The 27,112-nt window shown below is 40.5% G+C and overlaps 1 protein-coding gene and 1 long non-coding RNA gene across 19 annotated transcripts in view; one reads left to right on the top strand and one right to left on the bottom strand.

Annotated features, from left to right (window-relative positions):
• Positions 1 to 1,382, bottom strand: part of LOC116687259 (uncharacterized) — a 17,268-nt gene extending 15,886 nt beyond the window's left edge. Inside the window, exon 1 of the long non-coding RNA XR_004331500.1 lies at positions 1,373 to 1,382. This is a non-coding gene — a long non-coding RNA (uncharacterized LOC116687259). The remainder of the gene's footprint in view (positions 1 to 1,372) is intronic.
• The window catches only part of plekha6 (pleckstrin homology domain containing, family A member 6), a 77,657-nt gene that overhangs the window by 38,111 nt on the left and 12,434 nt on the right, over positions 1 to 27,112 (top strand). For 5 of the 18 annotated variants that reach the window (XM_032512462.1, XM_032512467.1, XM_032512463.1 and 2 more), the window contains 17 exons: positions 5,115 to 5,296; positions 6,191 to 6,411; positions 6,484 to 6,841; positions 9,904 to 10,372; positions 11,089 to 11,175; positions 12,186 to 12,239; positions 12,504 to 12,584; positions 14,303 to 14,374; positions 14,850 to 14,930; positions 15,950 to 16,099; positions 17,122 to 17,217; positions 18,290 to 18,401; positions 18,526 to 18,665; positions 20,742 to 20,909; positions 22,441 to 22,516; positions 23,596 to 23,699; positions 25,158 to 25,316. In XM_032512462.1, the coding sequence (XP_032368353.1) occupies positions 5,115 to 5,296; positions 6,191 to 6,411; positions 6,484 to 6,841; positions 9,904 to 10,372; positions 11,089 to 11,175; positions 12,186 to 12,239; positions 12,504 to 12,584; positions 14,303 to 14,374; positions 14,850 to 14,930; positions 15,950 to 16,099; positions 17,122 to 17,217; positions 18,290 to 18,401; positions 18,526 to 18,665; positions 20,742 to 20,909; positions 22,441 to 22,516; positions 23,596 to 23,699; positions 25,158 to 25,316 (2,610 nt within the window). The remainder of the gene's footprint in view (positions 1 to 5,114; positions 5,297 to 6,190; positions 6,412 to 6,483; positions 6,842 to 9,903; positions 10,373 to 11,088; positions 11,176 to 12,185; positions 12,240 to 12,503; positions 12,585 to 14,302; positions 14,375 to 14,849; positions 14,931 to 15,949; positions 16,100 to 17,121; positions 17,218 to 18,289; positions 18,402 to 18,525; positions 18,666 to 20,741; positions 20,910 to 22,440; positions 22,517 to 23,595; positions 23,700 to 25,157; positions 25,317 to 27,112) is intronic. The other 13 variants (XM_032512468.1, XM_032512480.1, XM_032512479.1 and 10 more) reach the window with 10 other exon arrangements.

Below are 27,112 nucleotides of genomic sequence, written 5' to 3' on the forward strand. Positions count from 1 at the left end.
ACACACACACACACACACACACTACAGCAGCCAAGGTCGAATCTAGAACCAATGTGTCGACACACTGACAGCATCTTTACCCCACACACACACACACACATAATAATTCACATGATTCTTTCCAGGGCACCATATGAGGAAAGCATGCATTGTTAAACATCGCTGTTACGATATATTACTTGCAATTAATAAACAGATTATTATTCTGAAAAAATGCAACAAATTGCAAAATTGTTTGTTCAATAAAACACTCTTTAATTAAACAAATTCAACATTGCATTGAATATAAAAGGCACCACAAAAAAGGCAGTTACATTTAGAAGTGTAATTCTTTTTCAACTAACAGAACTGGTCTGTGAGTGTGGTCTGTTTCTCTCAATTTTATTAAAAAATCATCATAATTTTGTTTTGTTTAGAAATCAGGGTTTATGAGGTGTAATGTTGAGAATTGTGATAAAAAAATGTCTATTATTTTTTTTATACATATTTGCACGCACTGTTTTAGGGCAAGAGGGGGTTTTGTTGGTGAGAAATTGGTAAAAGCAGGACTTGGACTGCATGGGTTCAGATCAATATCATTCACACAAGATTAAAATGTGATTAGATTTAAGTGCATGGGTTTTTTTTTAACTAAGAAGATAATCAGAAGGTTTTTGGTATTTTAAAGCTTGAAACACCATCAAGCAAAGGAAAACTGAAATCACTAGCAATTAATAAATGTGTTAAGCCTCATGGGATCCACAGACATTACTTTCACTGTAAACTGAACACCCTTTGAGTTAAAGGGAATAGAACCAACATAATTTCCAGGTTTTTGGACTACAAGCTGTCTGGAAGAGATGAAATATTGATGAACCACATGTGAAAATCCGGTCATCAGGACACTTGTCAAGTGTGGTGGATGGTTGAGATAAAAATAAATCCTGCTTAGGGCCTAATCTACTTTCACGTGTATGACTTCAGATGTCTTCCTAGTTTATTGTTATTTTCTATTTATTTAGTTTATTTGAAGTTGGGATTTTCTTTTAAATCTCATTAATAATTTACTGTTTGTTATGAGGACACATCTGTTGTTTTGCACAGTTTAATAGAAATTAAGGAATATTTTGTATCATTTGTCTGTAACTCATTCTGTAACAAAAATTCCTGAGGAAACTGTATAGTTAACATTGGAATCGGGAGTTGAGTGTTGCGTTGACTTTTTTCATGAAATAAAAGCAATAACTCTAAATGTCTGGCCCATGTGATTCTCATTTTCCCGTGTGACCCCGTAAGTTGAATTTGACCGCCCAGATTTATTTAGTGTTTTGGAAAATATTTTCAGCTTACAGCAGTTTGGAGCTCATGTGCAGTCAGTGTGGCAGACTGTAACCTGGCGTGTTAATCTCAGGTTTTACATATAAGATGGTAGAATCAGTCAGAAAAGGCCACAGTGAATGATTGCTAAATTTCAATGAATGATATCTTTGGCCAGCTTATTTGCTTGTGCTGTCCTCTTGTGGTATATCACTGAACGTGTTTTGACTTACACGTTACATAATTTGATTGCATCAGCTGCCTTTATTGCTGTGTATCTGTGATCATTACATTACTAGCGTGTCTCTGGGGTCACAATAGTGATGCTTTAAACATGACTGTCTACCCATACAAGGTGTCCCCCTTATTAGTGACTCATGCACAGTTAGTGTCCATGTGGGCAATATGTTTGTTAACTGACAGTTGTCCATGTGGATTTGCATTTAAAACCTGTGTCCCTTCACATTGAATATGGCTCTGATAAACATAGGGAACCTAAATGTCCTCAAAAGTAAACACTAAAATGATGTGTCATGACAGTGTCATGGCACTCTCATGTAGATACCTTCAAGTAAAGTGTTCCCGTATCTTCTTTGCAATGTAAGCTATTTAAAGGCTCCAGATGTTTTTAACCATCTCTCCTCTTCTAATAATAGACAGACACTGCCTAATAGAAAAGATTTCCAGTGGCGGTGGAATGTAACGAAGTACATTTTTTCAAGTACTGTATTTTAGAACAAATTTAAGGTACTTGTACCTTACTTGAGTCTTTTCTTTCCATGTCAATTTCTACTTCAGAGAGAAATATTCTACTTTTTACTCCACTATATTCATCTGACAGCTTTAGATACTAGTTACTTCAGAAATTCAGATTCTTTTTTTTTTACACAAAACAAATGTAATTTATACATGCATATGTTTTATAATAAGTGAAACTAGCCAACAATATAACAGCCTACAAGTCCAGCTGAGATGCAACTGTTTGGATCCCTCACACTTTCTAAAATGGGAGGACCTTTCTATATTGAGTTCTTTTACTTTTAATACTTTAACTTCATTGTCCTGATAATACTTACATACTTTTACTTTAAAGTGTGGTAGTAGTATTTTTATTAAAGTACAGGATCAGATTGCTTCCCTGACATCACCCTTATTAGCAGTGACCTGTGACCTTTGATACTACATTAACATTTTACCACACCACATCCCCCCACTCATTGTCTCCTCTCCCTCCCACCTCTGTCCACCCCGTGAGGTCTGCTGGCCCTGGCTGTCTCCTGTCGTGGTAGAAAGTACAGTAGGTACAGTGTTGATGTTTTACCATCCTTCCTTGTGTTGAACTGTCCTGTCTGTAAAGAATGCATGCTTACATCTTGTGTACTGCATGCCTGCATACCACATGGAAACCAAACGATTCATGCATGACAGTCTTGTCTAGTTTTGTTTTGGTTGTTTTGTTGACTGCATGTTAAATCTGCTGTTCAAAGACACTGATTTTGTTATTGCAACCAATACCACCTCTACAAACCATAGTTTTATAATAAGACCTGGATACGTCGTTTGAGGCGGAGCCCTATTCATTCCTATAAGAGTGGGTCAGTGGCACATGAAGCCAAAAAAGCTCAACTTTTGCGGGTAAAATGGCCTACTTACTGCTTCTGCACTATGTGGCCCAAAGAGCAGGGGCACTAGAGACCTCTGCAAGCCGAAGACTACGGTATAGCACTCCGCTACTCTCGCTCTACCAGACCTTCCTCCAAAACGTACTCAGGTTTATTGGCATTTCCAATCAAAATCGTCTTTGGCGGCACAAAGCTTGGGAAGGAACTTGTTTTGGTGGAACTTGTGTATGTTCAAAAGTAGTTTTAGTCGTGCAACAGAAAACTCAGACTGGACAGATAGTCTAGCTAGCTGTGTGGATTTACCCTGCAGAGATCTGAGGAGCATCTAACCATAGTCCTCAGAAATCCACCAGAGGTTAGAACGCCAACACAAAGACAGAGGAAGGGGACGGACATCAGCGAAAAGAAATGCATCCGGCAGAATTTCCAGCTGCACCGGAGCAATCCCGCAAGTGAAACGTCTTGAATAAACTTTCCAAATGTTATCAGACCAAATGGATCAAATTCTGATAGTGAAACAAATCATTTTGCAAGGGTGGGGAACTGGCACCTGAAATTAACACCTGACCACACATCAGATGCGGGCAAATTGGTGGGAAGCCAATTAGAATAAAGTGATTCATCAGTTATTTTATACCACTGTTGTGACAAGTCCAACAAAGTTCGCCATATCCTGGGATTTGAGCGGTGGATTTGCCACATGTGAAGGGACACACTGATGCTGCCACAGTGGCTAGTTGCCAAAAACTTCAGTCCCTGGTTGTGATGTTTTTTTCCACCGACACCTTACAGACACCTCTTTCGTCATGTAAGCCTATGGGGAAAAGTATTTTAAGTAATGAACACAGGAGTTCCACTGTTTGGCCGCTATGTCAAATTGGCTTCAAAGCCTGGCGCAATTCCTGGAGGCCTGCTACAAACCCTATAATGTTTTAAAACTTAACTGTGAACTGGTTTGAGTTTTCAAATATAGACGACCTGGGAGGATATTTAAGGATTAAGGGGTGCTGTTTGGAACTGAAACAGAATCAGTGCGTGTAGCTGACCAGAAGATTGTGCCTTGATGTCATTAAAGGATATATCTGGTTATCAAAACTTGGGTTTAATTTTTGTAGGTATATCCTAGGGTGGGGAAAAAATATTTTTCTTAGATGCATTGTGATTCTCTCTAGAATGATTCAATGCTCGATGCAGATCAGTTACTAATCTTTTTTTATGTGTGGATTTTTATTTAAAAGTTACTGTCTCCAGATATATACAAATCAAAAAACAAAGTGACTGAAAGTGGATGGGATAATGGACAACAGCTTAGAGTTTAGTGCAGAAAGGAAAAACACAAAAATGGCTAAAAGGAAAAAAATAATTAAATTTCTCTACACAATAAGACATATATAAAACAATTAGAGCTGTTCATCCACTTTATCACATTACATCTGACCACCTCATGTTTCATGTTCTCCACCTTTAAACATGACCGAGCCTCTGACATGGAAGATTACTGTGAGAGAAGGTGACTTTCACAAACATGTTTAAGGCTTAAATATGGAATGACTATGCTTGAAAACTTGTGTGTGACAAATAAATGTCACAATCTAAGCATTGTTTAACTGCTTTGTCTAGGAAGTGATTAGCAAACTAAGTAGCAAACTCAGATTTATAACGTATGTATATTTTTTAAAAGCATGCATGGAAATGTACATAAAAAATCAAGATGCAATTGGTTGAGAATTGAATTATTAATTGAATTAGTAACAGAAACATTATACTGACCAAGTTAATTGCTGAGATCGGGGAACACACGCGTCCATTATTCATGGTTAATAGAGAAATCTATCAGTGTCACCACCTTTAACAAACCAATCCTTTTGGACAAAAACAAGACCAAAATAGTCTGAACTGAGGAACTCACAACCATTTAACAGTCAACAAACAAAAACAAAACAAAAAAATTACTGGTCCAGCTCATAGGTTCTTCTTTGTTTCTGAATAGTTCTTTTAATAAAGTGGTTTACTTATAATAACAAACCAGAATGACCTTTTACCTGGACATCTTCAGTAGCATGCTTCTTGGTTGCATGAGGAGATGAAGTTTGTGTTGATAGAGATGCTGGGCGTTTGGAGTCAGACAATACCAGGGATGGTTCAACAACTGTTACTGATGTGTGCGGCCTCTGTGTGTTTTGTCTCCTTGTCTAGGTGAATTCGGAGAAAGAGGAGGGTGTGGACGACGAGTTGAAGGATCCTGTTGTGTTTTGCATGCAGGCGGAGCACGCCGGCACCAGGACATACTACTTCAGCGCAGACAGCCATGAGGAACAAGAAGGGTGGATCAGAGCTATGAGCGAGGCTGCAGAGGTCATCATCCAGCCAACACAAAGGTACTGTCCTCACACACACACACACACACGCGCGGAGCCATGATGGACAATATAGGCAATCATAGTGCCTGTCGAATATAGTCATGGCAGTATTGTGTACTATTTATATCTTAAAGGATTAGTATGTGCAATTTATGAAAGTCTATCCGTAGTCTAGTCTACATCCACAATGTTCCACTCCAGGGATTGCTTTGCTTCGAAATTCCGCTGGATGTCACTCTTTTTGGCCGGATGTCCGTCTTCTTTCTTTGTGTTGGCGTTCTAACGTCTGGTGGATTTCTGAGGACTATGGTTAACTGCTCCTCAGATCTCTACAGGGTAAATCCAGACAGGTAACTAGACCATCTGTCCAATCTAAGTTCCTCCCTGAGGCTATTTAGCAGAGGCACCGTGGCTCCGTCTGATGTTAGGCGCCGCCCAAGACATTTCTGATTGGTTTTAAAAAATGCCTAGAAACAAGAGCATGTTCTTCTCCCATCCCAGAATGCTGTGGGCTCTAAACAGATCCTTCTCCACATCGCTGTAGAGGAAGGTCTAGGAATGCAAGACTATCTGGCTGAAATCTTACTGAAATTATGTTTTCATTAGTGTACATTCACCTGAAAAATCAATTTTTCAAGGAGCCTGCCATGCACCCCCATTTTTCTAAAGTAGCCCAGAAACAGGGATGTATGGATACAGCGTTTGAGGCGGAGATGGTGCTTTTGTTTTTAAAAAGGCCCAAGGAATGGCAGTTCAGTGTGCTTTCAAACTTTTGTTAAACAGAAAGTGCCATCTAGAAGGCTCAGAAAATAAAGAAATTGCTTCCTTAACTTTATGAGGCTTCATTTGGCCACCACTAGGATAAGTGGTGTTCCTTGGCCTCATGCTCTCCTTTCACTTAATACTTCTCAGAATGAACTCGGACGCCACAGATGACGTCAACCACACCATGGTGACCAAGGCACCCAACCCACAGACCCCGCAGCATCCACACACACAAGCACACAATGAAACGGACAATGACTTCCCCTCCTACCCTAAACTCAACGGGGTGAACAGCCTTGATACACCCCCGCCCTCCACCCCCTGCTCCGACCAGGAGGGCACAAAGGACTACGGCAGACGAGGAGAAGGCGGCAGAGAAGGCGGCAAAGAAGGTGGCAGAGAAGGCGGCGGAGAAGGCGGCAGAGTAGGCGGCGGAGTAGGCGGCGGAGACGGCGAAGATGAAGGCGGAGGACCTGGTCCTGACCATGCCCCTCACCCGAGTCAACATCCAAACGGTTGGAGCAACCACGGCACTCGCAATGCCGCACCCCATAACAGCAACAGCCAAGCCCCGCTCTCCAGGAGTCACAGCGGACGCCGTACCCCTCAGGGACATCTTGAGGGGGGTGTCGGCCTGATGAGGGACCCAAGGGAGCAGCAGGAAAATGTTGTGCTGAGGAGGGGCTTTGTGCCGCGAACGGCTCCAGAGAGGGTGGCCCAGAGGAAGAGCTCCATGGCCCAGCTGCAGCACTGGGTCAACCAGCGGCGGGGCATGGCCTCACAGGAGGACCTCAACAGGTAAAACGGGGGGGGGGAAATGACACCTGTCCTCTCTCTCTCTTTATTTTTTAAAATTTTTATTGAACAAGACAGAACATGAACGTGCTAATAAATAACAACATCAAACAATGACAAGGGAAACAAAACACAGGGGTCATAGTGGTATAAATAGTTGGGGGTGGTAGTAGCTCAGTCCATAGGGAGTTGGGTTGGGAACCGGAGGGTTACTGGTTCAAGTCCCCGTACAGACCAAAGTATGGTGGTGGACTGGTAGCTGGAGAGGTGCCAGTTCACCTCCTGGGCACAGCCAAGGTGCTCTTGAGCAAGGCCCAACCGCTCGCGGCACCTTTCCATGGGCAGCCCCCTCACTGTGACATCTCTCCATTAGTGCATGTGTAGGTCCTGAGCGTGTGTGTAATTCAGGCCTGTGTGTAATAACAACAGAGTGAAAAGTGTAAAAGTGTAGTTTCCCCTTGTGGGATTAATAAAGTATAATAAAAAAAAAATACAGACAACACTGAAGAATTAAAGCTATAGTGCATAGTTTCTGTCTCCCCCATGAAGAATTCTAAGTACTAATAACAATTCTGTTGACGCAGTATCAGCTAGCAGTGTTACATTACAACGTTTAGTACTCATAGTTATAGTTTTAGTCAATGTTTATGACCACAGTAGTGTTAATACTAAACTTTTAAATATAATATTTCAATATTATTAATACAAGTGAAAAGTGATCTTCTTCAGTCTTGTTCTTTGCCATTAGCTTTAGATGATGCTGCAGTGGTCATAGGGATATGGTAACCACCTAGCTGTGTTTCCATCCACTTCGTCAATCCAGTTATCTTAAATTTGCTAAAAACATAAGTGTGGTTCCATCTAATGGCTTTAAAGCCAGTAAAAACATGTGCCTAATGACATCACATGCTGTTTTACAGTTATACTGGTATATTGAATAGACTTGATACATTTTGAGGTGTTTCCATTCATTTTTGCACAGAATCGCACAACATTCAAGCCAACATTTGCGAAGAAAGTTTTGTAATGTGCTCATGTGCCAGCTGAGAGCGACATATCAAGCTTTAATATGACAACAATGGCAATGCAGACACACGTTATAGATTTTTGCTGTCTAAAATAGCCATTAAAGGAATCCAGAGAATGTCAGACCCAAATGCAGAGACAGCCAGGCAAGAGCAGGCGTAAGCTTTGAGGATTTAATACAATAATCCATAAAAACAAAAGCAGTCCTCAATACAGCAGGAAAAACTAGTCCAACGTAGTGAAAGTCAAAAAACAGGAATCGCAAGAAACAGGACGACCGAGACAAAAACAATTAAAAAAATTAAATACAGAAATAATGACCTGACAACAGACAAAGACAACAGAGAGACTAAATACAAAAGATAACGAGGTGAACAAGGGACAGGTGAGATCGGGCTCAAGAACAGGTGAAACACATCAGGGTGGGATAGACAATCACAAAGGCTGGAGAAAACACAAGGCAGGAAGTTAAACAAGACATGGCATGGGAGAAAACACAGACTAAAAAATAAAACAGGAAACTGAAACACACACAACCATAACAGTTATATTTTGAATTTCAAAAGTTCTTTCTTCTAGGTTGCAGAAATTATCTAAAACTTCTTCATCATTTTATAGCGGGTTGCAACCTTAAAATGACTTAAAACGTGATTGCAATTTATTATTTATTTGGCAAATAACGTTTCCATCAGCGTTTATCGCGTAAGCTGGTTACCGATTAAGAGAAAATCCGATGAGATTGAGCGTACAAACTTTGTGTCGATATTTATGAAATTCAATCAAATTTTAGTGTTTCCATGAGGTCTTTTTCATTCAATATTACTTAATTTGCATAAAAACATGTGACTGGAAACATAGCTACGGACAGTGGCTACGTTTACGTGCACATAGTATTATGTTTTTTGCTGACCATGCTGACTAAGCTCTGTACATGGCTAATGAAAGTGAATATTCCACTAATATTCCCTTTTACATGCAGCCGCACAAAATAGGATTTTTAGAAGTATCGAAGTTTTCCAGTGGTGGAGGACTTGTTTTACCATGTGGACACAGTGTCCCTCTTTCATTCCTTCAACCACCTTCTTGAAAAAGTTGGCGTTGTGCTTATCCAAAAAACCTGTTGATACCCAATTCTTTTATAATGTTCATAAATGGAGTGTTTCTCCTTCTGACCAAAAATGTGGGCTTTTCTTGATGGTTGCTTTGTGTACAGCAACCATAACAACAGACAGAGCTAGGTCGTAAACCGTCACGGAATATCGTAAAAACCCTGATATTCCGAATGCGCTGGATGCATCTGAAATGTAAATGATCTATGACAATGTATGCAGCTAATTTATATAGCATACGTTACTGCATTGTGTACAGTTTACTTCATTTAATATAGCATGATGTGCAAATGTTCCCCCAGAACAAGTTCCTTCCCGAGACTACTCAGCAGAGCCACTGTTTAATAGCTTGCTGCGCCCGGAGCTTTGTGCCTCCCAAGACGAATGTGATTGGTGTTTTTTTTCTTCTATGTCAGAATATGTGTGTGGTGTAGCCAGACCCACCTCCACAGTGCTGTAGAGCTGGCAATGTGAGACTAATTTTATTGAGATCCAGAGGCTCTCGGCAAACTAATATAGTGTACCTGTACACCACAGCCCATGGACAGACATTTGAGGGAAAACATTGATATCTGACTAAATAATAACAAAACTCAAGCAAAAGGCCTCATGTACAGTATTTGTTTAGTAAAGTGGCTTACACAGTGAATTTACAATTTACATAATTAATAAAAGTGTAATGTGTTTATAGATCATAATAAAATGGTCTTATCAATGTAGCAAGAGATGTGCGTTTGCGTTACAATACAGATGGCTTTCCTCACAAATATGACATTTCATTCTTTATTTTAGTCTTGCCTTTGTTTAAAAAAAATCAAGAGGCTGCACAAAACCTACCTCCTACTGCTGCTGGTGTAAACACCTTCAAACTAAACTCATTTCATGACTTGACATGACATTTGATAAAGCAATCATCTCCTGTCCTTGCAGCCCGTCTCGTTACTACCCAGTGAACCGGGGGGTCCCTGGTGACTACTATGGCTACCCTGGTGGCCCCCAGTATGTGGAGGAGTACGCCTTGTACCCGCCGGGGGTCCGACCCGACAGCATCTGCTCCGTCTCTACTGCGGGTGGCTACGACCGGCGCTGGACTGTTGAGGAGAAGCGCCACTCGCTGAGGGACGGACCACATCAGCTGTACGGACCCACAATGCCCAGGGAGCAGTGGAGGCCGCAGTGCTATGGTGGAATGGAAACATCCATGAGACGTCTGTCCATCCAGCCGCGCTCCAGGTCCGTGCCCAGGTCTCCGTCCTCGTCATCCTACTCGCCCAACTTTGCCTCACCGGCCCGGTCGCCGTCTGCCCGCTTTGACCGCTTTCAGAGGGGGATGAGGGACGACGTGATCTATGCTGATCCATCCGTCTACAGCCTGCGTAGATCCCTCAGCTCGCCCAAGGTAAAACCACAAATATGTGTTTTTAGAATCATACATACTATGGCTGGGTACTGCACTTTGACACTTTTTAGGCACAGACCAAATTGCCTCCTTAGTATCCATACCCAGTCATTCAATACCCAATTCCAAAGAGCAAATCTCTTCAGCGTCAGTGAGCCAATAAGCATGCAGAACTCTTCTACCAAGATCTACTCATGCTGCTGATTGGCTGTCTAACAAAAAAACTCTACGTTACACAGAGCTCTCGTAGTTGTAGCTGAAAAAATGAAATGGTTTGTGCCGTAATGTATAATTTTGTAATTTTTGTTTGTTAAAATGGATTTTCAAGTCACGTATTGGTACCAATATCTAAAAAAATGTAATGATACCCAGCCCTAAATGTACCAACTCAACTTGATCATTTCTTTGTTTCAACAACATCTCCCTTATTTTGGGGATCAGAGATCCTAATTTAATGGGAGCCAGCTTGTATCTCATGTTTTCCCTGATAGTTCAACTGAATCCAGCTTTTTACAATTGAAAATTAAAATTGACTGTAAATGACCGTGGGCAATACAAACAGATCCTCATGAAGTCAACAGGGATGAAAGAAAGAATGAGAGATAATGTTCTGTTTTCATCTGCTGTATCCATATTCATCCTACTCCAGTCTAACAATTGTCATTCATTCTTGCCTCAATTCTTCCCTTCCTTATTACCTTCCCTCCCTCCTTCAGTATGACTACCCTGGTGATAGGAGGTCCTTAAGCCAAGGATTATACCACTACAACTACCCTGTATCCCCTTCCATCCACAATAAAATGGTATGTGTCTTATTGTGCTGTACTACATCTCCGTCTACTGGACTACATACTGTATAGCCATACACACAGTCCGGTCCACAGTAGTTCTGGCACTTAATGCAGTGCAGTATGTGTAGCTTTGCTTCAGGGTTTCTCCTGTATATCTGTACTAACCCTGCACACACCACTCTCTGTCTGGACCTATTCTTTCTTCTTCTACTCTCTGCTGCCCTGTCCCTAACACGTTGCTGGGACCGCTGTTGTGTGCATTTGTGTGTGAGTGTATGTGTGTGAGTGTATGTGTTTTAGTTTACACATAGGAGCAACGGGACTTAGGGGGCTTTACACCTGCCTCATTTAGTTCAGTTGAATCACACTACAGTGGCTCTTCCCCCTCAGTGTAGTTCATTTGGGCAAGTGTGAATGCAACAATCGCACTCGGATGCGCGCCAAATGCCAAACCGAATGGTACTGAAACAGATGTCATGTGGTCGGTGCGGCCGCAGCGGCAGGGATAGCTTCTCCTCTGTAGCCAATCTGAGTTTAGGCTAGTACAAATGGTATTGCATTGGTACAAAATCTTGGAGGTGGACGGGTCAGTGCATAGACCCTCCGCGCAGAGTCGCCAGGACACCACTCCGTCCACACCGCCACCATCATGCTGAGCGCAAGAAGCATTCCCACTTTTTAAAGTAGTAAGACTGATGAAGCCCCAGAACAAGATAGCAACAAAGACTTGAGATTACATTTAATAAATAAAAGATATTTTCCATTTGTTAAAAAGACAGAGAACAGTGAATTGGGCAGCTTTTAATCCAAACCTACCCAGACATTAACATCTAGCGGTGTTTAATTCAGTGTAAAGTCTACCAGTTGGATTGTGGCTAAGGAGCGGTAGAGCTTCAGTGTGATTAGCAGCTTGGCTGTGGTGCTTTGCTTTGCAGCTGTCCTATCTGAAAGCCTTCTATCTGTACAGTATGTATCTGTGTGATTTCCATGTATGTCGCTGTCGCTGCTGCTGCTTGGCTCAGGAGGACATGTTAGATCTACAGCTGCAGCGCAACCTGGATTACTTAGACCAACAGGTAAGAGGATACACACACAGTATTGTTTGCCATTACATATTTCACACACAATGTTACCCAGTCAGTGTCTGAGTTTCCTCCCCCCTTCTTTATTCCCTGTTATTGTCTCCTTTCCCATGTTTCTCCTTTCCTTCTAAAGGACACTAGCCTGTAAATTAAAAAGAAATATTATTAGCTTAACCCTAGCAGAGTTCCAGTGTTGTTCCAATCATGCTGTTCCTCAAGCTTGTTGCCAGGTGTCTGTAATATGAGCTGAATCTTCAGGTGCTCGAGGGAAGCCACCTAATTGGCACGGTTCGCAGAATGGTGGAGCGCTCATCCTCAACAGCAAAGCTCTGTATACAAGTAAGGGAGGAGAGAGAGCTCCGCAGGGAGGCAGGCTTTAGCCAGCAGCACTGCATCACAGCTGCTTCTCTTAGGGGTTAAGCCTTAACTAGTCACTCTATTTTCCAGGTGGACTTTTCGTCAGAAACGCCTTTTTGACTTTGGAACTAATTAGGGAACTTCTACGCTAGTTGGCCAGTCCAGGCCAGTGGTGGAAGAAGTACTCAGATCCTCTACTTATGTAAAAGTATTAATACCACACTGTAGTAGTACTCTGTTACAACTAAAGGTCCTGCATTGAAAATGTTACTTAAAAGTATGTAAGTATCATCAGGAAAATGTACTTAAAGTATGAAAGTAAAAGCAGTCAATGCAGAAACAATCCAAACTGTTCTGTGTTTAATGGTCTGATCATTTCACTTAATTTGTGAAGTACTACAGCTGTCAGTGGAATGTAATGGAGTTAAAAGTACAATATTTCTCTCTGAAATGTAGAGGAGAAGGAGTAAAAAGTGGCATGAAAAGAAAAGAGTTAAGTAAAGTACAAATACCTTAACATTTGTACTTCCAAATGTACTTAGTTAACTTCCACCACTGGTCCAGTCTAGGCCAGTTTAGTACCAGGACAAAGGCCTGTATCGACCAACAGACTAGGTATTCCATACCAACCCAAGCCTGCCTCTCTTGTCTTCAGTCCTTGTCTCGTCTGCATGCATGTTGTCCATACTGTCATTTACAGTCAAACAGATTCAAGGTTATGTTCTTCTTCATCATTCCTTTGTAATTCTTTTATCATACGTTCTGCTTCCGCTTAGATGCAAGGGTCTGTGGTCATTTTACTGAAAACATCGTATGACTGTGTGGATCGTATATATGCAGAAAAGATGTACAGGCTGCAGGTGTGAGCACGTCCACCAACTGAATGTAGTATTATCCGGACAATCCCCCCAAACCATGCATTATTAATTATATTTAGCGTCTGGCTCAGAGAGTCAATGCTTGAATTAGAAATCCTCTTCACGGCTCATTCAGCTAAGATGTCATGTCCTTTAAAATTGTCCAGCCATTTCACCATTCATCACAACTTTGTATGGTGTTGTTATAAAGATTGGTTTTAGGCAACGCTGTTTTCAGCAACATCATGTTCCCATTCATCTCATTCAGTCAGAGATCTTGGGAGGACACATTGTATATGTGGATGTACGGCTGGTGTGGCAGGGGGATACTTCCCACTCAACTCCTTTCAGTTATTTATAGCCCAAGATGTATCATGACATATTTCAACTCAGTTCGTCATTCTGAGACATGAACCAAAGAGCTTCTGTGACAATTATAAATGAGTCAACGTGCAGGTGTCCACTGTATGTATATATGCCGGCATGTTCATTCATATTAGACTGAAGATTGGCTCCATGGAGTTCTTCTGGCTCCATCCAACTGGTGGCAGATGTAACATGGTGTATTTTTGCAGAAACGTAGTCACCTGCCATGTGCTGCTGCAAACATGAAAGCGCCGCTGGAAAAAATAATCACTTATAGCTCATTGCAAAAATAACCAATTCTTTGTTGGCAGAAAAATTGTCATTTCTCATAGAAATTGTTATTGATGACTTTCTGAATAAATAAAGCTGTACATTCCTCAGAATGAAGAACATAATGTAAACAACCTTTGCCTTCCTCTCATACTGTTTGATTGAGGTTGATCATTTGGATGATTTGTTCCACGCTTGTTTTACCAGGTACCTCCCTTCCATGATGTCTACAGCAGAGAGTTACATCCTACACTGAAGCTCAACGAGATTGAAACCAGTGTAAGAGACACTGCATGCACACAGTAAACATGATTCTCACTTTTTATGCGCCGGCAACAGCTGTGTCCGGGGACATTATGCGTTCGGGTTGTCCGTCTGTCTGTCCGCGTACCAGTCTCCTAGTCTATCTCAGGAACAACTTAAGGAAAATGTTTCAGTTTGGCACAAACATTCATTTGGACTGAAGTATGAGGATTAGGATTTAGTGGTCAAGGTAACTATGATCTCACATAACAAATGTTAGCCCATAATTAGAAGAGAATTAATAAGAATTCTCAGAATTACTAAGATAATTATAACAAAACTTCACACAGTTATCAGATATAGGTTTATTGTCCTGGTGTCTATATGCTTTTAGCCCTGTACTGTATGCATGTATTCATGTGGCTACATATGTTTGTACTCTTTTTCTAGGTTTTATTCTTTATTCTATTCTTTTATTTATTCATAACCACCCGTTGTCCTGTTCCGACAGAAACTCTTGGGTCGACTGTGTGAGCAGAGCCAGATTCTGAAAGACCACGAGGCTGTTGTCCACCGACTGAGAATGGACAAGGTACATCACTTTTCACAGTATGATATCATGTGTTTAAGAAATGTTCTGTATTGGAAAGCTAAATGTGTTGTCATAATAATAAATAAAAAAATGTTATCTGTGCATTTAACACTTCTTACCAAAGGTTCTGTTCTTCTGACATATACTCATTGGCCACAAAAAATAAAAACACCTGGCAGTTAAATTCAACACAGTCAGGGCTTTAAATGAACTTTTTTGAGTTACCAGCCAAAGATTTTCCACTAGCCACACAAACCAGATTATGAGTGCCACAGATATACATCAAAGTATTCTCCAGTTCAGCGTAGATTGTAATCGATACCACACATGCAAGGCACGTATCCAATGCGACATAGTGTTCATGGGAAATTTAGGATTAGTAACACTAGCAGTGTTGACAGACGAAGATTACGTTTCCAAGCCAAACGCACACAAAACTGCCAAATATTTTTGCAGAAAACAGACCAATTCGGAAACACTGCTTAATCGTTTGTGCAGCTGGCCGATTCAAACAGACGCAGGGTTACATGCTTCATTCCTCGCCAGGCAAATTGGCTTACAATGTTACCCGCCAAACTACATTTTTACCCGGGTTCGCGGGTGTCATTCTAAAGCCCGGATACAGTACAACAGCACTGCCATGTACACAACCTTAACCAAAATGTTCAGTTTTTGTCATGATTGAAGTCTTTGGTGAGTCCGTTTTACATTCTTCCCTCTGTGTTGCTGTTGTATGGGATTCCTGTGATAATGTACTCCCAATTACTATTTTTTTATAGAAACCCTGTACTTATAAAGTATATGTCCCAACAACACAGATAGTAGTAACAATAATAATAATAATAATAACAACAACAATAATTACTATCACAACTGTTATACTTAACTGGAATATGTCTTTGAGACTGAGTGGGGAGCTGAAATCCTTCACCTGTTACTTAAGTTTAGGAATATTGGCAGGAAAGCTTGTTTCCCATCAACTCTTCCTCTTCCTTGCTTGCCATGGTTGCCGTTTCCAGGATAGCCTAGAGGAGGCGCTGGTGGCAACTCATCAGGAGATGGAGCTGTACCATAACCAGCCGTTGGCCATGGAGAAGCTGCGATTCAAAAAGGAGACCCTGCAGAACCAGCTCATCAACATCAGAGGGGAGCTCTCCCAGGCCTCCAGTGTAAGACTCATAATAGACTCGAATAACATCACCTGTGTGTGTGTGTGTGTGTGTGTGTGTGTGTGTGTGTGTGTGTGTGTGTGTGTGTGTGTTTGTGTGTGTGCGTGTGTGTGTGTGTGTGTGTGTTTTAACAATCTTACTCTGCCCAGATTATCCTTTATAATAGAGTTTTTTAGACACTTGAATGAATAGATGAATGACTTTTTTGTCATTGCATGTACAACAATTTCTGTCTCTCATAAGGGATTACAGTTTACTCTGCTCAAACACATACTCACATACTAACACATTAAGATACAAACATATAAACATATTCCCCTCCATTTGCAAAAGAAAAATTAATAAATTATGCTAATGTTACTATTTATCCACACAACTTTCAGTACACTTTCAAACGATCCAGGTCCATTTAAGTGAGAGGAAGTGCTGCTTAAAAAGTGGTATATTTAGCAGAATATCTTTATAGACAGGAAAATGGTACAAAACTTGCAATACATAATTAACAATGTCACATGCTCCATGCAGGAAATAAAGTCTAAAAGCTGTGTTGTGCTTCTGCGCTGGTGTGTGCGTCGAGCCGGCATGTATGTGTGTGTAGGGAGTGTGTGGTAGAGGGAGAAGTGAGAGAGTGATAGCGATTAGCTTTGGAGCGAGTACCAACTTTAGAGTCACAGTGAGAGAAACCAAGTATCTCCCCTGTGTTTCCTGATCACGGTGGGATATCTGTAGAAGCATAAAATGGCCACAACATGTGTGCATAGTGTTGGACGGTTGAAAAAAAATGCACAGCCGCTTTGATTGCCTCTTGTCGATTGCCTCAATTGTCAATTGATAGACAATCGTTTATCATTATGTGATAGACAAAAACTTTTTTTTTATCTTATCATTTATTCTCAATTCATTCTGAGAGATTTTAATATCAGAAAGACATAATAAAGAAAAGAAATCAGGCACGATTTATGTCCACCACAGATGTTAGAAACTTTCTGAGCATGACATGCATTTATTTGTACCTCTCTCAGGCTTTAACCACCAATCGTATGGAGTTTGAAGCATTGGAGGATGAGGCCAACGCCATTCATGGAGATCTATGGGAGCAGCTTAATGCAGGAGGGCAGGTAAAGGGTCACACTGGCAGTATCCCTGTTTGTTGTTAAAGCCCAGCTGTAACTGATATGGGAAATGGAAAGCTTGTTTCCAAATGGATGTTTGCAATATGGAGTTAATGTAAACTGCAAGAAACTAAAATAAAAACAAAAATACATACAATATGCTTATAATGATAAATATGTTAGATAACCACTTAGATTGCCATATAATCAGTTTAATCAATGAGAAAATAAATCTCCTTCCTAACTTTTAAGCTTAACATTTACTCCTTTCCGCAGCTCTTGTACATCATTTATGCTCAGGATCTCATTCTTTTAAATCTAGAGACCCCCAGATCTTGTGTTTCCTAACAGCGTAATGATGTATTGCGGCTTGGTGGATACATTTTCTGTCTGAAGTGAATATAGGACAGGAACGCAACGTCAAAAACTCTTTGACTGTGTTGAACATATCATTGGGTCCGCCCTTAGATAATTCTGTATGACCTAATGTTAAATTGAACTTGTAGTAAAGACTCAAAGGTTATCAGACATAACAAAGTGGTCAGGGTCAAATAAAAAATCAGTACCAAATGGTTTGGATAAATAGATGTATCTCAGGAACACCCCCAGTATAAAATAATGCACAAGAAATATAAAATTATATATACCTAAATATACCTTTGGTTTGAATATTTCTTTCAATGGTTAGTTAAAGCTTTCATTAATGTAATTAGCAGAAACAGTATAAGTGATATTGTTATGAGGTTTGCAAAATGCATATATATGCTTAAATGGGCATTTATCCCATATAATGTATATATTTTTCCTTACCTTTCATGGTAGCCTGCCCTGTAAATATCTGTTTTATTTGTCCAGGTTATCAGATACCTGTCTCTGAGATTTCTGCCTATACCACAATAGAACTGAATGAAATCTGGTTTGTGGTGTTTACATAATTGAAAAGATCAATTTAGGTAGTTCAACAACAAATGGATAATCCTAAAAGATAAACCATAGACCTAACTTTCAACAGTTTTTCAATTAAAAGTACTTCACATTCCAGCTCTCATATGACTTTGTCTGTACTGGCTTTTTGCAGAGTGAACTGGTCCGTAGGCACATCCAGAAAGAGTTTTGGAGAGTCCAGGATGTATTGGAGGGACTGCACAAGAATAACTCATCCAGAGGCACTGACACAGCCAAGCACAGAGGTAACAAGCACACTGGTGCTGGAAATAAATCACATGTTTAGTGGAAAAACCAGTGTCTCAATCATGTTTATTCTAATGGCTCTATCCCTACCATCCCCGACCCTCCTCTATTTCTCTTGCACAGTGGCCAGTGGTGCATCAGGCTCCTTTAGCACCAATAGTCCAGCCAGTCCCCTGAGCTCAGTAAGCCTCACCAGCCCGCTCAGCCCCTTCTCCCCAGTGCCCGGCTCCCAGGCCTCCCCCACCAAACAGCTGGGCCCGGAGGTAAGCACCGGACACATCCAGCTAGCCACCAACCCCAATCCAAAACCTGGCACAAGCCCATTCTCCGACTCCAGAACCAACCCTGAAGTGCGTAGAAAGTCAAGCCCTAAACCCCGTCCCAAGTCATGTATAGTGACTCATTTCAAAACCAACCCTAAGCCTAGGTGTAGACCCAGAAGTTACATGGACCCTGACACAAGACTGCATGCAGAAAACACAAATTACTATGGTTGTGAAACCCACAAACTTACCTTTCCTCAGTTCTCCCTAGCTTTCCCAAACCCTGGGGAGTCCTTGAGTAGATTAGACCCTGTGATAGAGGAAACAGACCCAAACTTCAACTGCAGAATCAACGCAAACTTTGACCAACCTATGAATCCTGCCAAAGCCAGAGCAGCAGAACAGATCAATTTTCTCCAAGTAAAATGCCAGGACTCCAAATATATCAACAAGCATACAGACACAGTCCAAACCCAAACTTCTGACATTCAGGAAGTTAGTTGGATGACCTCAAATGTTGGCAGCCAAGAAGTTAAGATTGGCCTCAGAAAAGATGTCTATCCAGAAAACCACCCATTTCACTTCTCAGCAAAATACCATGGTGGCCTAAGAAACCTGTCTTCCAACAAATACTTTTCTATGCCTGAATCAGAGTTCCTGCTTCTCCAAGACTCCTATCAGACTGATGTTTTATCCTTGCGCTACAGCCCAGACCTTTTCACATCTTCAGTCACTTGTTTTGGAGGTGCTAGCCTTGAAAGCCAACTCCATCAGCAACTAGCGTCTAGGTCCTCATGCCATGCTGGTGCAAGTGCTAGGCCCCTTACTTACCCCAACAATCAAGGGGGACTTAAAATTAATGCAGCGATGCGTGCCATAACACAGTCCGATTCACCCGGTAAAGTGTTCATGCAGACCAATCTTTAAAGAATAGGCTATCCATACTTGATTCTGATAATACCATATTCAGTCTGTTGAGATTCATAATATTATAAATACAGTGACAATATTTTCCACCAATCATAAACATTTTTTTGTTGGCATTATTATAAGCCATCATGGCATCATGTTTTTCCCCTTTAGTAAAGCTATGGGTGCTGTAATTGCCTTCGCAGACAGAACTTTATCCAACCTTTCAGTTATCTGTGCACATGCTTTCACTGCTCTACAGCAATCTCATGGAACGCAAAAATGTGCATGCATTTCTGATGCACCGTTGTGGATTCAGTCTGATTCACATAAAGATTTGGGGGATTTAATGTAATGGGTCTTGAGATGGAAAAGAAAACATTTGGCCAGAATAGAGTAAGTTAAGTGTTCACTTGTGACCATACGTAAAACTTGGAAGTGCCATGTTCTCTCATTGATGTCTTCACAAAACTCACCATTGTATCAAAAATGAATCCGATCTGTTTTCAAGATTCGTGTTTAGAGTTTCCTATCAACTAAATAAAATATAGAAATATATCTGAGATGAACATTTAAATTAGTTATTTGGTCTGGTTTACTTAAGGCTGTACTTGAGCATGATACAAGTACGTGTTGGACAAAGAGCTGCAGTAAAAGTTTTCCATCTCAAATCCAATTCCAAAGATGGACCCTAAATGTTTTCTTAGCATACAATGCTGTTAAAATATTCTAGGTGAGAAATAACTTGTGAACTGTTTATGGTGAATGAATTCACATAAGCTGTCAGGTATTTCATTAGGCACCTGCGTTGTGGTATCAACAAGTCCAAGGAAAAAACAAAGAAAACCAAAAACAGGTTGGGAAGACGGATCACAGGGAGGATGCAAAATGAAGAACGTACCGACAGAAACACAGGGAAATAACAGAAAACTGGGTAAAGGAACCAAATAAAATTTGAAACTATAACAACCTGGGGATTTCCATGGCTAACTCTTTAACTTAAGATAAAGACCCCATTCCACAAGAATCATTCTCATGAGTCCTTTCTGCTCTGCACTTGCCTGGCTTTTTATCACTCCTCCTGATGTGCAGCACTCTCTCTTCCACCTGTCCTTTCTCCCTCCCTTCCTTCCTCCCTCCTTGCCTCCTGCCCTTATGGTGATTTAGGAAAGTGTTCCCCCAAGGCCTCCCCTCCCCAAGTCCTATTACCCTTTGGAGCCCTCCCCTACCTTTCCTCCCTCCGTCCCTCCCCTGCCCTTTGACAGCGCCACCTGGCTACGCAGCTTGGGCATCGATGACGGTTACCTTGATGGTGAAGATTCTCACATCAGAAAGGTATTTGGGTGTTTCTGCCCCTGTCCTGCCCTCACTTCACCCAGTCCTAACTGTTGTCCAATGCCATCATTTAAAAACATTACTCTTAACCTTGTCAATCATCAGATACCATTCATCCCTCCATAATCCAAGTGTTCGTCCTTCTTCCATACCTCAATTTTTTTTCAAGCACTCCAGCCATTGCCTCTGATGATCCTTCTGTATCTCCATATCAGCCTCTATTTGAGCTTCCAAAGCATTTTTCCATAAGTGATTGCTCCCCCTTGGCTCTTTTTTAATTAATCTGCCACTAAAAGCCATGTCAGCTGCATGCTGTAACAGGGAGCTTCCTTTTTTATTGTTCAACATTTTAGTTAAAAAATGCACTGCAGGTGCTTCGTTGCAGAGCCCCTCCGATGCCAAAGACGAGCAGCACTTAGCTCTTAGTAGGAATCCCGGTGTGGAGTTCTCTACATCCACAGATCCTCTGTCAAACTCTCTATGTGCTTATTTGTGTAGTGGCTGTAGCGATGTAGTCATTCTAGACATTCTAGGCACATGGTTACACCAGGAAGCAGCACAGTGAAAGTCACCCTGAAGTGTCACAATTTCAATTTTAAATCAAAAATTTATCAAAATTAAAACTATGATTTATAAGTAATAAAACTATCGAAATCAGAAGCAGGAGTGGCAATTCCCCCAGTATTTTTTTCCAACCTACTTGCGCACGTCCAAAGAAAAAAACAACAGATGCAGTGTAGCTTTCTGGCTGGTAGCATGCAGCTAAAGACACAGGGTAGCATTAGCTTACTGCTAGGCAGCAGCTTGACTTTTTCAGATGGCATGACAATTGTCAGAGTCCGAGTTGCGAAGAAACTGTACTGGAAAATCCTCCTGCTTCCCTGAAGTCACCGGTGTGACAGTCTGCCTACCCCGAGTGAGTTATGTATACATACAAAAAGGTAAAGCGTGTACACTCCGACGAGGCTTCATTGTGCATTCATGTGCATATTAAAACAAATGATGGTGTATTCAATTTCACCACAAAAAACTCAGGGAAACAAACTGTTGTTGCAAAGTACCCACTACTACTGTGCCTGCTATTTAGTGGCTCTTATCCTTGCATTGTTGTTGCTGTTGAAAAAAACTTTCAAATTGAAAATTTAATCAAATTGTGACCCTAAAATCCAAAAAATAAATTGTGGATTTGGAGAATCATAACACCCCTAATAACCACAGTTATTTCAAGGCAAAGCATTTGTACCAACCAGTCCTGTCCCATGACTGGCCCCAGACCATGTTGTATCTCTTCTGTGGAGCAGTTTATACTGGTTCCGTCAAGATCAACACTGTCAAGACAGTTTGTAGAAACAGTCATTCATACTGGTGTGATCAGGCCTTTATTGTGTCCGCCATGACAGGTAGGCAAGGCGTTTTAACATTATACTTTCACTCACTGTTTAATTAGCAGCTTTGGATGTGTACTGGAATTTTTTCACCTTAGGCTTAACATTGATACATGACACATAATATCAGTTCTCTTTCCTTGCAGCCCAAATTTGGAGAACACAACAACATCAGTGACATGCAAGACCAGGTCCAGGATAGACAATCCACCATGAATAAAGGTGCAACGACCAAATCTTAAGTTTCTAAGTATGGAGCCAGTATTGTTGCAGAACTATTTTCAAATGTGTGTGGAGAGTTGTGCAACTGCATTTTGATCTGTGTGTGTGTAATCAGATTTGTAAATGTGTATTAAGATTTGTAAATGTGTGCATAGGTCTGTGAATGCGTGGATAAATCTATAAATGCCTACATAGATCCGTAAATGTGTACATAGATCTGTAAATGCATAGACAAATCTGTAAATGTTCATTCTTTTACTACACTTCTGCCATAACAGAGATCTGCAAATGTGTGTGTAGATTTGTCTATCACTATAAGTTTTACAATTCTCAACCGATTTCGGTGAGTCATTTTTATATTTAATAGTTTATTATCTACTTGGAGTAGAACAAAAATATTTTGTCTTTAGTTAAATAAAGCCTCGATAGCTACTGTAGGCTGTAATTGCTGCTAGACACAACACTAAAACACACACTCCTCTCATTAGCATCTAGCAGCGATGATGAAGCCAATGTGGCATCGGTAAAATATGTTTTTGACTTTTCAATCAAAATGGATTTACGCTATTACAGTTTTTTGTATTTGTTTACAGATTTTTTTTACACATCTAGAAATACAATTACGCACACACAGATTATTTTACACATTTGGCAATTCCTATACACAATCACAAATATCAGTACACAGTAAGAGATTCTTTTACACATTTTAAATCTGACTACAAACACACACACAGGTTGAGATACAGTTCCATTTTAGTTTTACTCGAATAATGTAATAATGCTACTGATCCTTTCTCAGCTGATGATCAAGATCTAGCAATTAACTCTTAGGCTGTTACACAAAACCTCATGTAGCATGTTATTACACTTTATCTCTTTCTACTGACACTTGTAAATTACAGATGAAAGAAAACCCTTAATCCAGTTAAGAATTCACTCTTTTGAGGTATGACTGTATCATTGAATCAAGTGAGGCTGACAGGATATGCATACATTGCTGTATAGTTTAAACTTTAATAATTCAGCTTCCTCTTCTTTCCCATGGTTTTAAACTTATCTGTTGTGTCACTTGCCAGTTGGCATTGTCCCTCCTAGAACGAAGTCCCCCACCGACGAATCACACAGCAGCTCTGCTAGAGTTTCCCGCCATAATGGCAGAGTGCCTAATGGAATCTCTAGGGTATGTCAACCTAAACTGCATGTAAATACTATCAAATGTCCTTCTTAACCCTTCTATTTCTGTTAATGGTCAATATGGCCCATTTCAGGTAATGTGCCAAATACTCCATGAAATTGTATGACTTGATTGATTGATTGATTGTTTTTTAGTTAAAAAAGTTAGTTATTGCGAACAATCAGCATACTGTAAAAGAAGAAAAGGGAAACAAATCAGATAGAAAGATAAAGATGAAACACAAAGATAGAGAAATCAATCCGATTCCATTAAAGAACAAAAAAAAGGTTGAGTTTGAGGAGAAGCAGGCAGAAGCATAGTGCTTATATCATCCTGGCCCTACCAGAGGTCAAGCAATACTGGCCTCATTATTCATTTTGGCTCACCACTGCAGTGCCAGTTCGGTTAGGAACAGGCCGACTGCTTGGCCTCCTTTATCACTGCTTGTCGGTTTTCCCCAGAACCATTGTACCCCAAAATAACTTTCAGAGGGACCCAAAGCAACCCACCTGTATACTACTGACTTACTGTGTAGACAAAAACATTGTATTACAACATTTACCTGACAGAGAAATGTTAATGGTTACCTTGCCGATTCAGATTTTACTTACAAACCATAACAATTGAAATATGATGCATTATTATTTATTCAACTATCAAGCATTAAATTAGAATTGAAAGTTACACCTTGAAAAGACGTAAATATAAGTACATTGTGCTGATATATAATGCTTTTCTTTTCACTCTTCACTTTAAACATTTGAAAGCTAAATATTAGAATATCTATATATTTCTATTAATAATTAAGAGTTTTGCTTTAGAAAAAACTTTTGAGTACTTTTCTCTAACTACGCATGTTGCCAATACCAACATGCGCAGTTAGAGAAATGATGAAAGTAAAGCAAGACGCTGTGTCCCTGGGCCTTTAAATCAATTACTTTATTATATTGAACATTTCAGTTCATCTAGCCTTACTTTTTTTATTTTAATCAAACTGATTTTGCAAAAGATTTTATCTAATACATCTCATCATTATTAGATAAAAAACCCAGGTGCCTACTGACAGTGTTATCCTCACTACCCAACTGACTTTAGCAGTTTAGATAACTCAACTGTCCTGCTGTTATTACACACAAGTGAACTAACCACAGACAAATGCCTCATTCATGGACTCATGCTACTGCAGAAATATGTATAAAACTGGCAATTAGATTATTACTTATATTAATTGAAGATTCTGAATGGGGAGTTCCGGATTGTTTTGCATTTTGCCTGAGTCCTCTCAGTGATGTGCGGTTCACTTGCACCAATCTGTTAAGTCTGCAAAATTTAGCTCTTTCTCTCAGAGTCCAAGTTAGTTGTTGCTGTCTATCTAGTTGTATAGTATGACCATTGGATTGGCACCCCTAAGGCCCAATAGGACTAGACTGAAAACTGTGTTCCTATGCCACATCTTTGTCACAGGAGCGGCCGAAGAGCGCCGTGTTTCCAGCGGAGCTGAAGTCGAAGATGAGCGTGCAGGAGCAGAATGAGCGAATCCGACGCAACCAGAGCAGCTCTGTGAGGGAAAAGAGGCGGAGTCTAAACCTCTCAGGTGGCCAGTCTCCATCCAACTACAAAGTGGTATGATCAACCATGTGATGGTAATAGTAGAGTAAAATCTAGTCTTGCATTGCCAGACCTTCCTCCACAGCGCTGTAGGGGAGGGTGTGGCTGAAAAACATGAACAGGTTTATTGGCCACAATCGTCATGGGTGACACTAATTGCAAACGGCAAAAGGTATGGTGCCTCTGCAAAATAGTCTCGGAAAGGAAATTGTTTTGTTGAACCATGTGCCTGTAGGGAGGCGAGCATTGGAATTAAAATGGCTGTTGAGTGTGCGATGAGAATTTTACTCAAAAAAAAAGATAAATATAATTTGATTGTCGGTTCTAGCTCTCAGGATGTTTCCTGAATCAACCGGAATTTAGAATGCCAATACAAAGAAAGCGGAAGGTGAGGGACATCCGGCAGAAAATGAGGGCCATCTGGCAGAACCTCCAGCGGCACCAAACTATCAAGTATAAAGTTACACCTAATAATGTGTTTTATACTCTCAGCTACCTTATCTGTTAGATAAAAGTTGTAGAGAACTGGAAAGCTGTGTTCACATTCAAAACTTGCAAGGTAGAACTACTGTAGAACAACTTGATATACAGTACATGTATAATTTTAAAAGTAAAAATTGATTGAAAAATAGATTAAGCCTATGTTGTGTTCAGAATAATAGAAGTGTGTTTAAAAAGTGAATAATGCTCAAAATACTTAGAATAGCTTTTAATTCCATAATATCAATGCATTGGGAACCCTGCACATTCAATTCCAAATCAAAACATGACCAACATTGATCAACTTCGTGTTCTACCTTTACAGAAAGTAAAGAAAAAGGAATATTACGCTGTTCAAAAAAAAGTACTGCATTTTTCTTTACAAACTCAAACAATAACTGAATGAACTGAAACATATCTCAAGGGTTTGCTTTACTTTCAATTACTGCACTAATATTTAGTTGCATAACTATTATTTCTGAGAACTGCTTCACATCTGCTCACTTTTGGCCCCTGTGAACAGGTATTCCATCCCAGAACAATTGAACTACATTCCACAATTTCTCTGCCTTACTGGGTTTGGCCTCAGAAACAGCATTTTTGATGTCACCCCACAAGTGTTGTATGGGATTGAGGTCCGGGGATTGGGCTGGCCACTCCATTACATCCATCTGGTTCATCTGGAACCAAGACTTTGCCCGCTTACTGATGTGTTTTGGGTGTTGCCTTGTCTTGTTGAAAGACCCATTTCAAAGGCCTTCCCTCTTCAGCATAAGGCAACATGACGTCTTCCAGTATTTTGATGTATTGAAACTGATCCATGATCCCTGGTATGCGATAAATAGGCCCAACACCACAGTATGAGAAATATCCCCATAACATGATTTTTGCACCTCCATGCTTTACTGTCTTCACCGTGTACTGTGGCTTGAATTCAGTGCATGGGGGTTGTTGGACAAACTGTGTGTGGCCCCTAGACCCAAAAAATAACAAGGTTGCTCTCATCAGTCCACAGAATGTTGCTCCATTTCTCCTTTGGCTAGTCAATGTGTCCTTTGGCAAATTTCAGTACAGTACTTTTTTTCAGCAATGGGACTTTGAGGGGGCTTCTAGCTGATAGCTTTGCTTCACAGCCTTCTTCTGATTGTAACAGTGCTCGAAGGTAACTTTAAGTCTTCTTTCCCCAAGGCTGCTGTTCCTCAGAGCAATGTCTGGAACGACCCATTTTTGCTGAGTATTTCGGTGTGAAATGCAATATAACCAGCATGCACAACATTTGCCTTATTTCCATAAATGACCCCTGTTTCTTCACAGAATCAATCACCTCACTA

The sequence above is a fragment of the Etheostoma spectabile genome, chromosome 4 (genome assembly GCF_008692095.1).
Source record: "Etheostoma spectabile isolate EspeVRDwgs_2016 chromosome 4, UIUC_Espe_1.0, whole genome shotgun sequence".
NCBI lineage: Eukaryota > Metazoa > Chordata > Actinopteri > Perciformes > Percidae > Etheostoma > Etheostoma spectabile.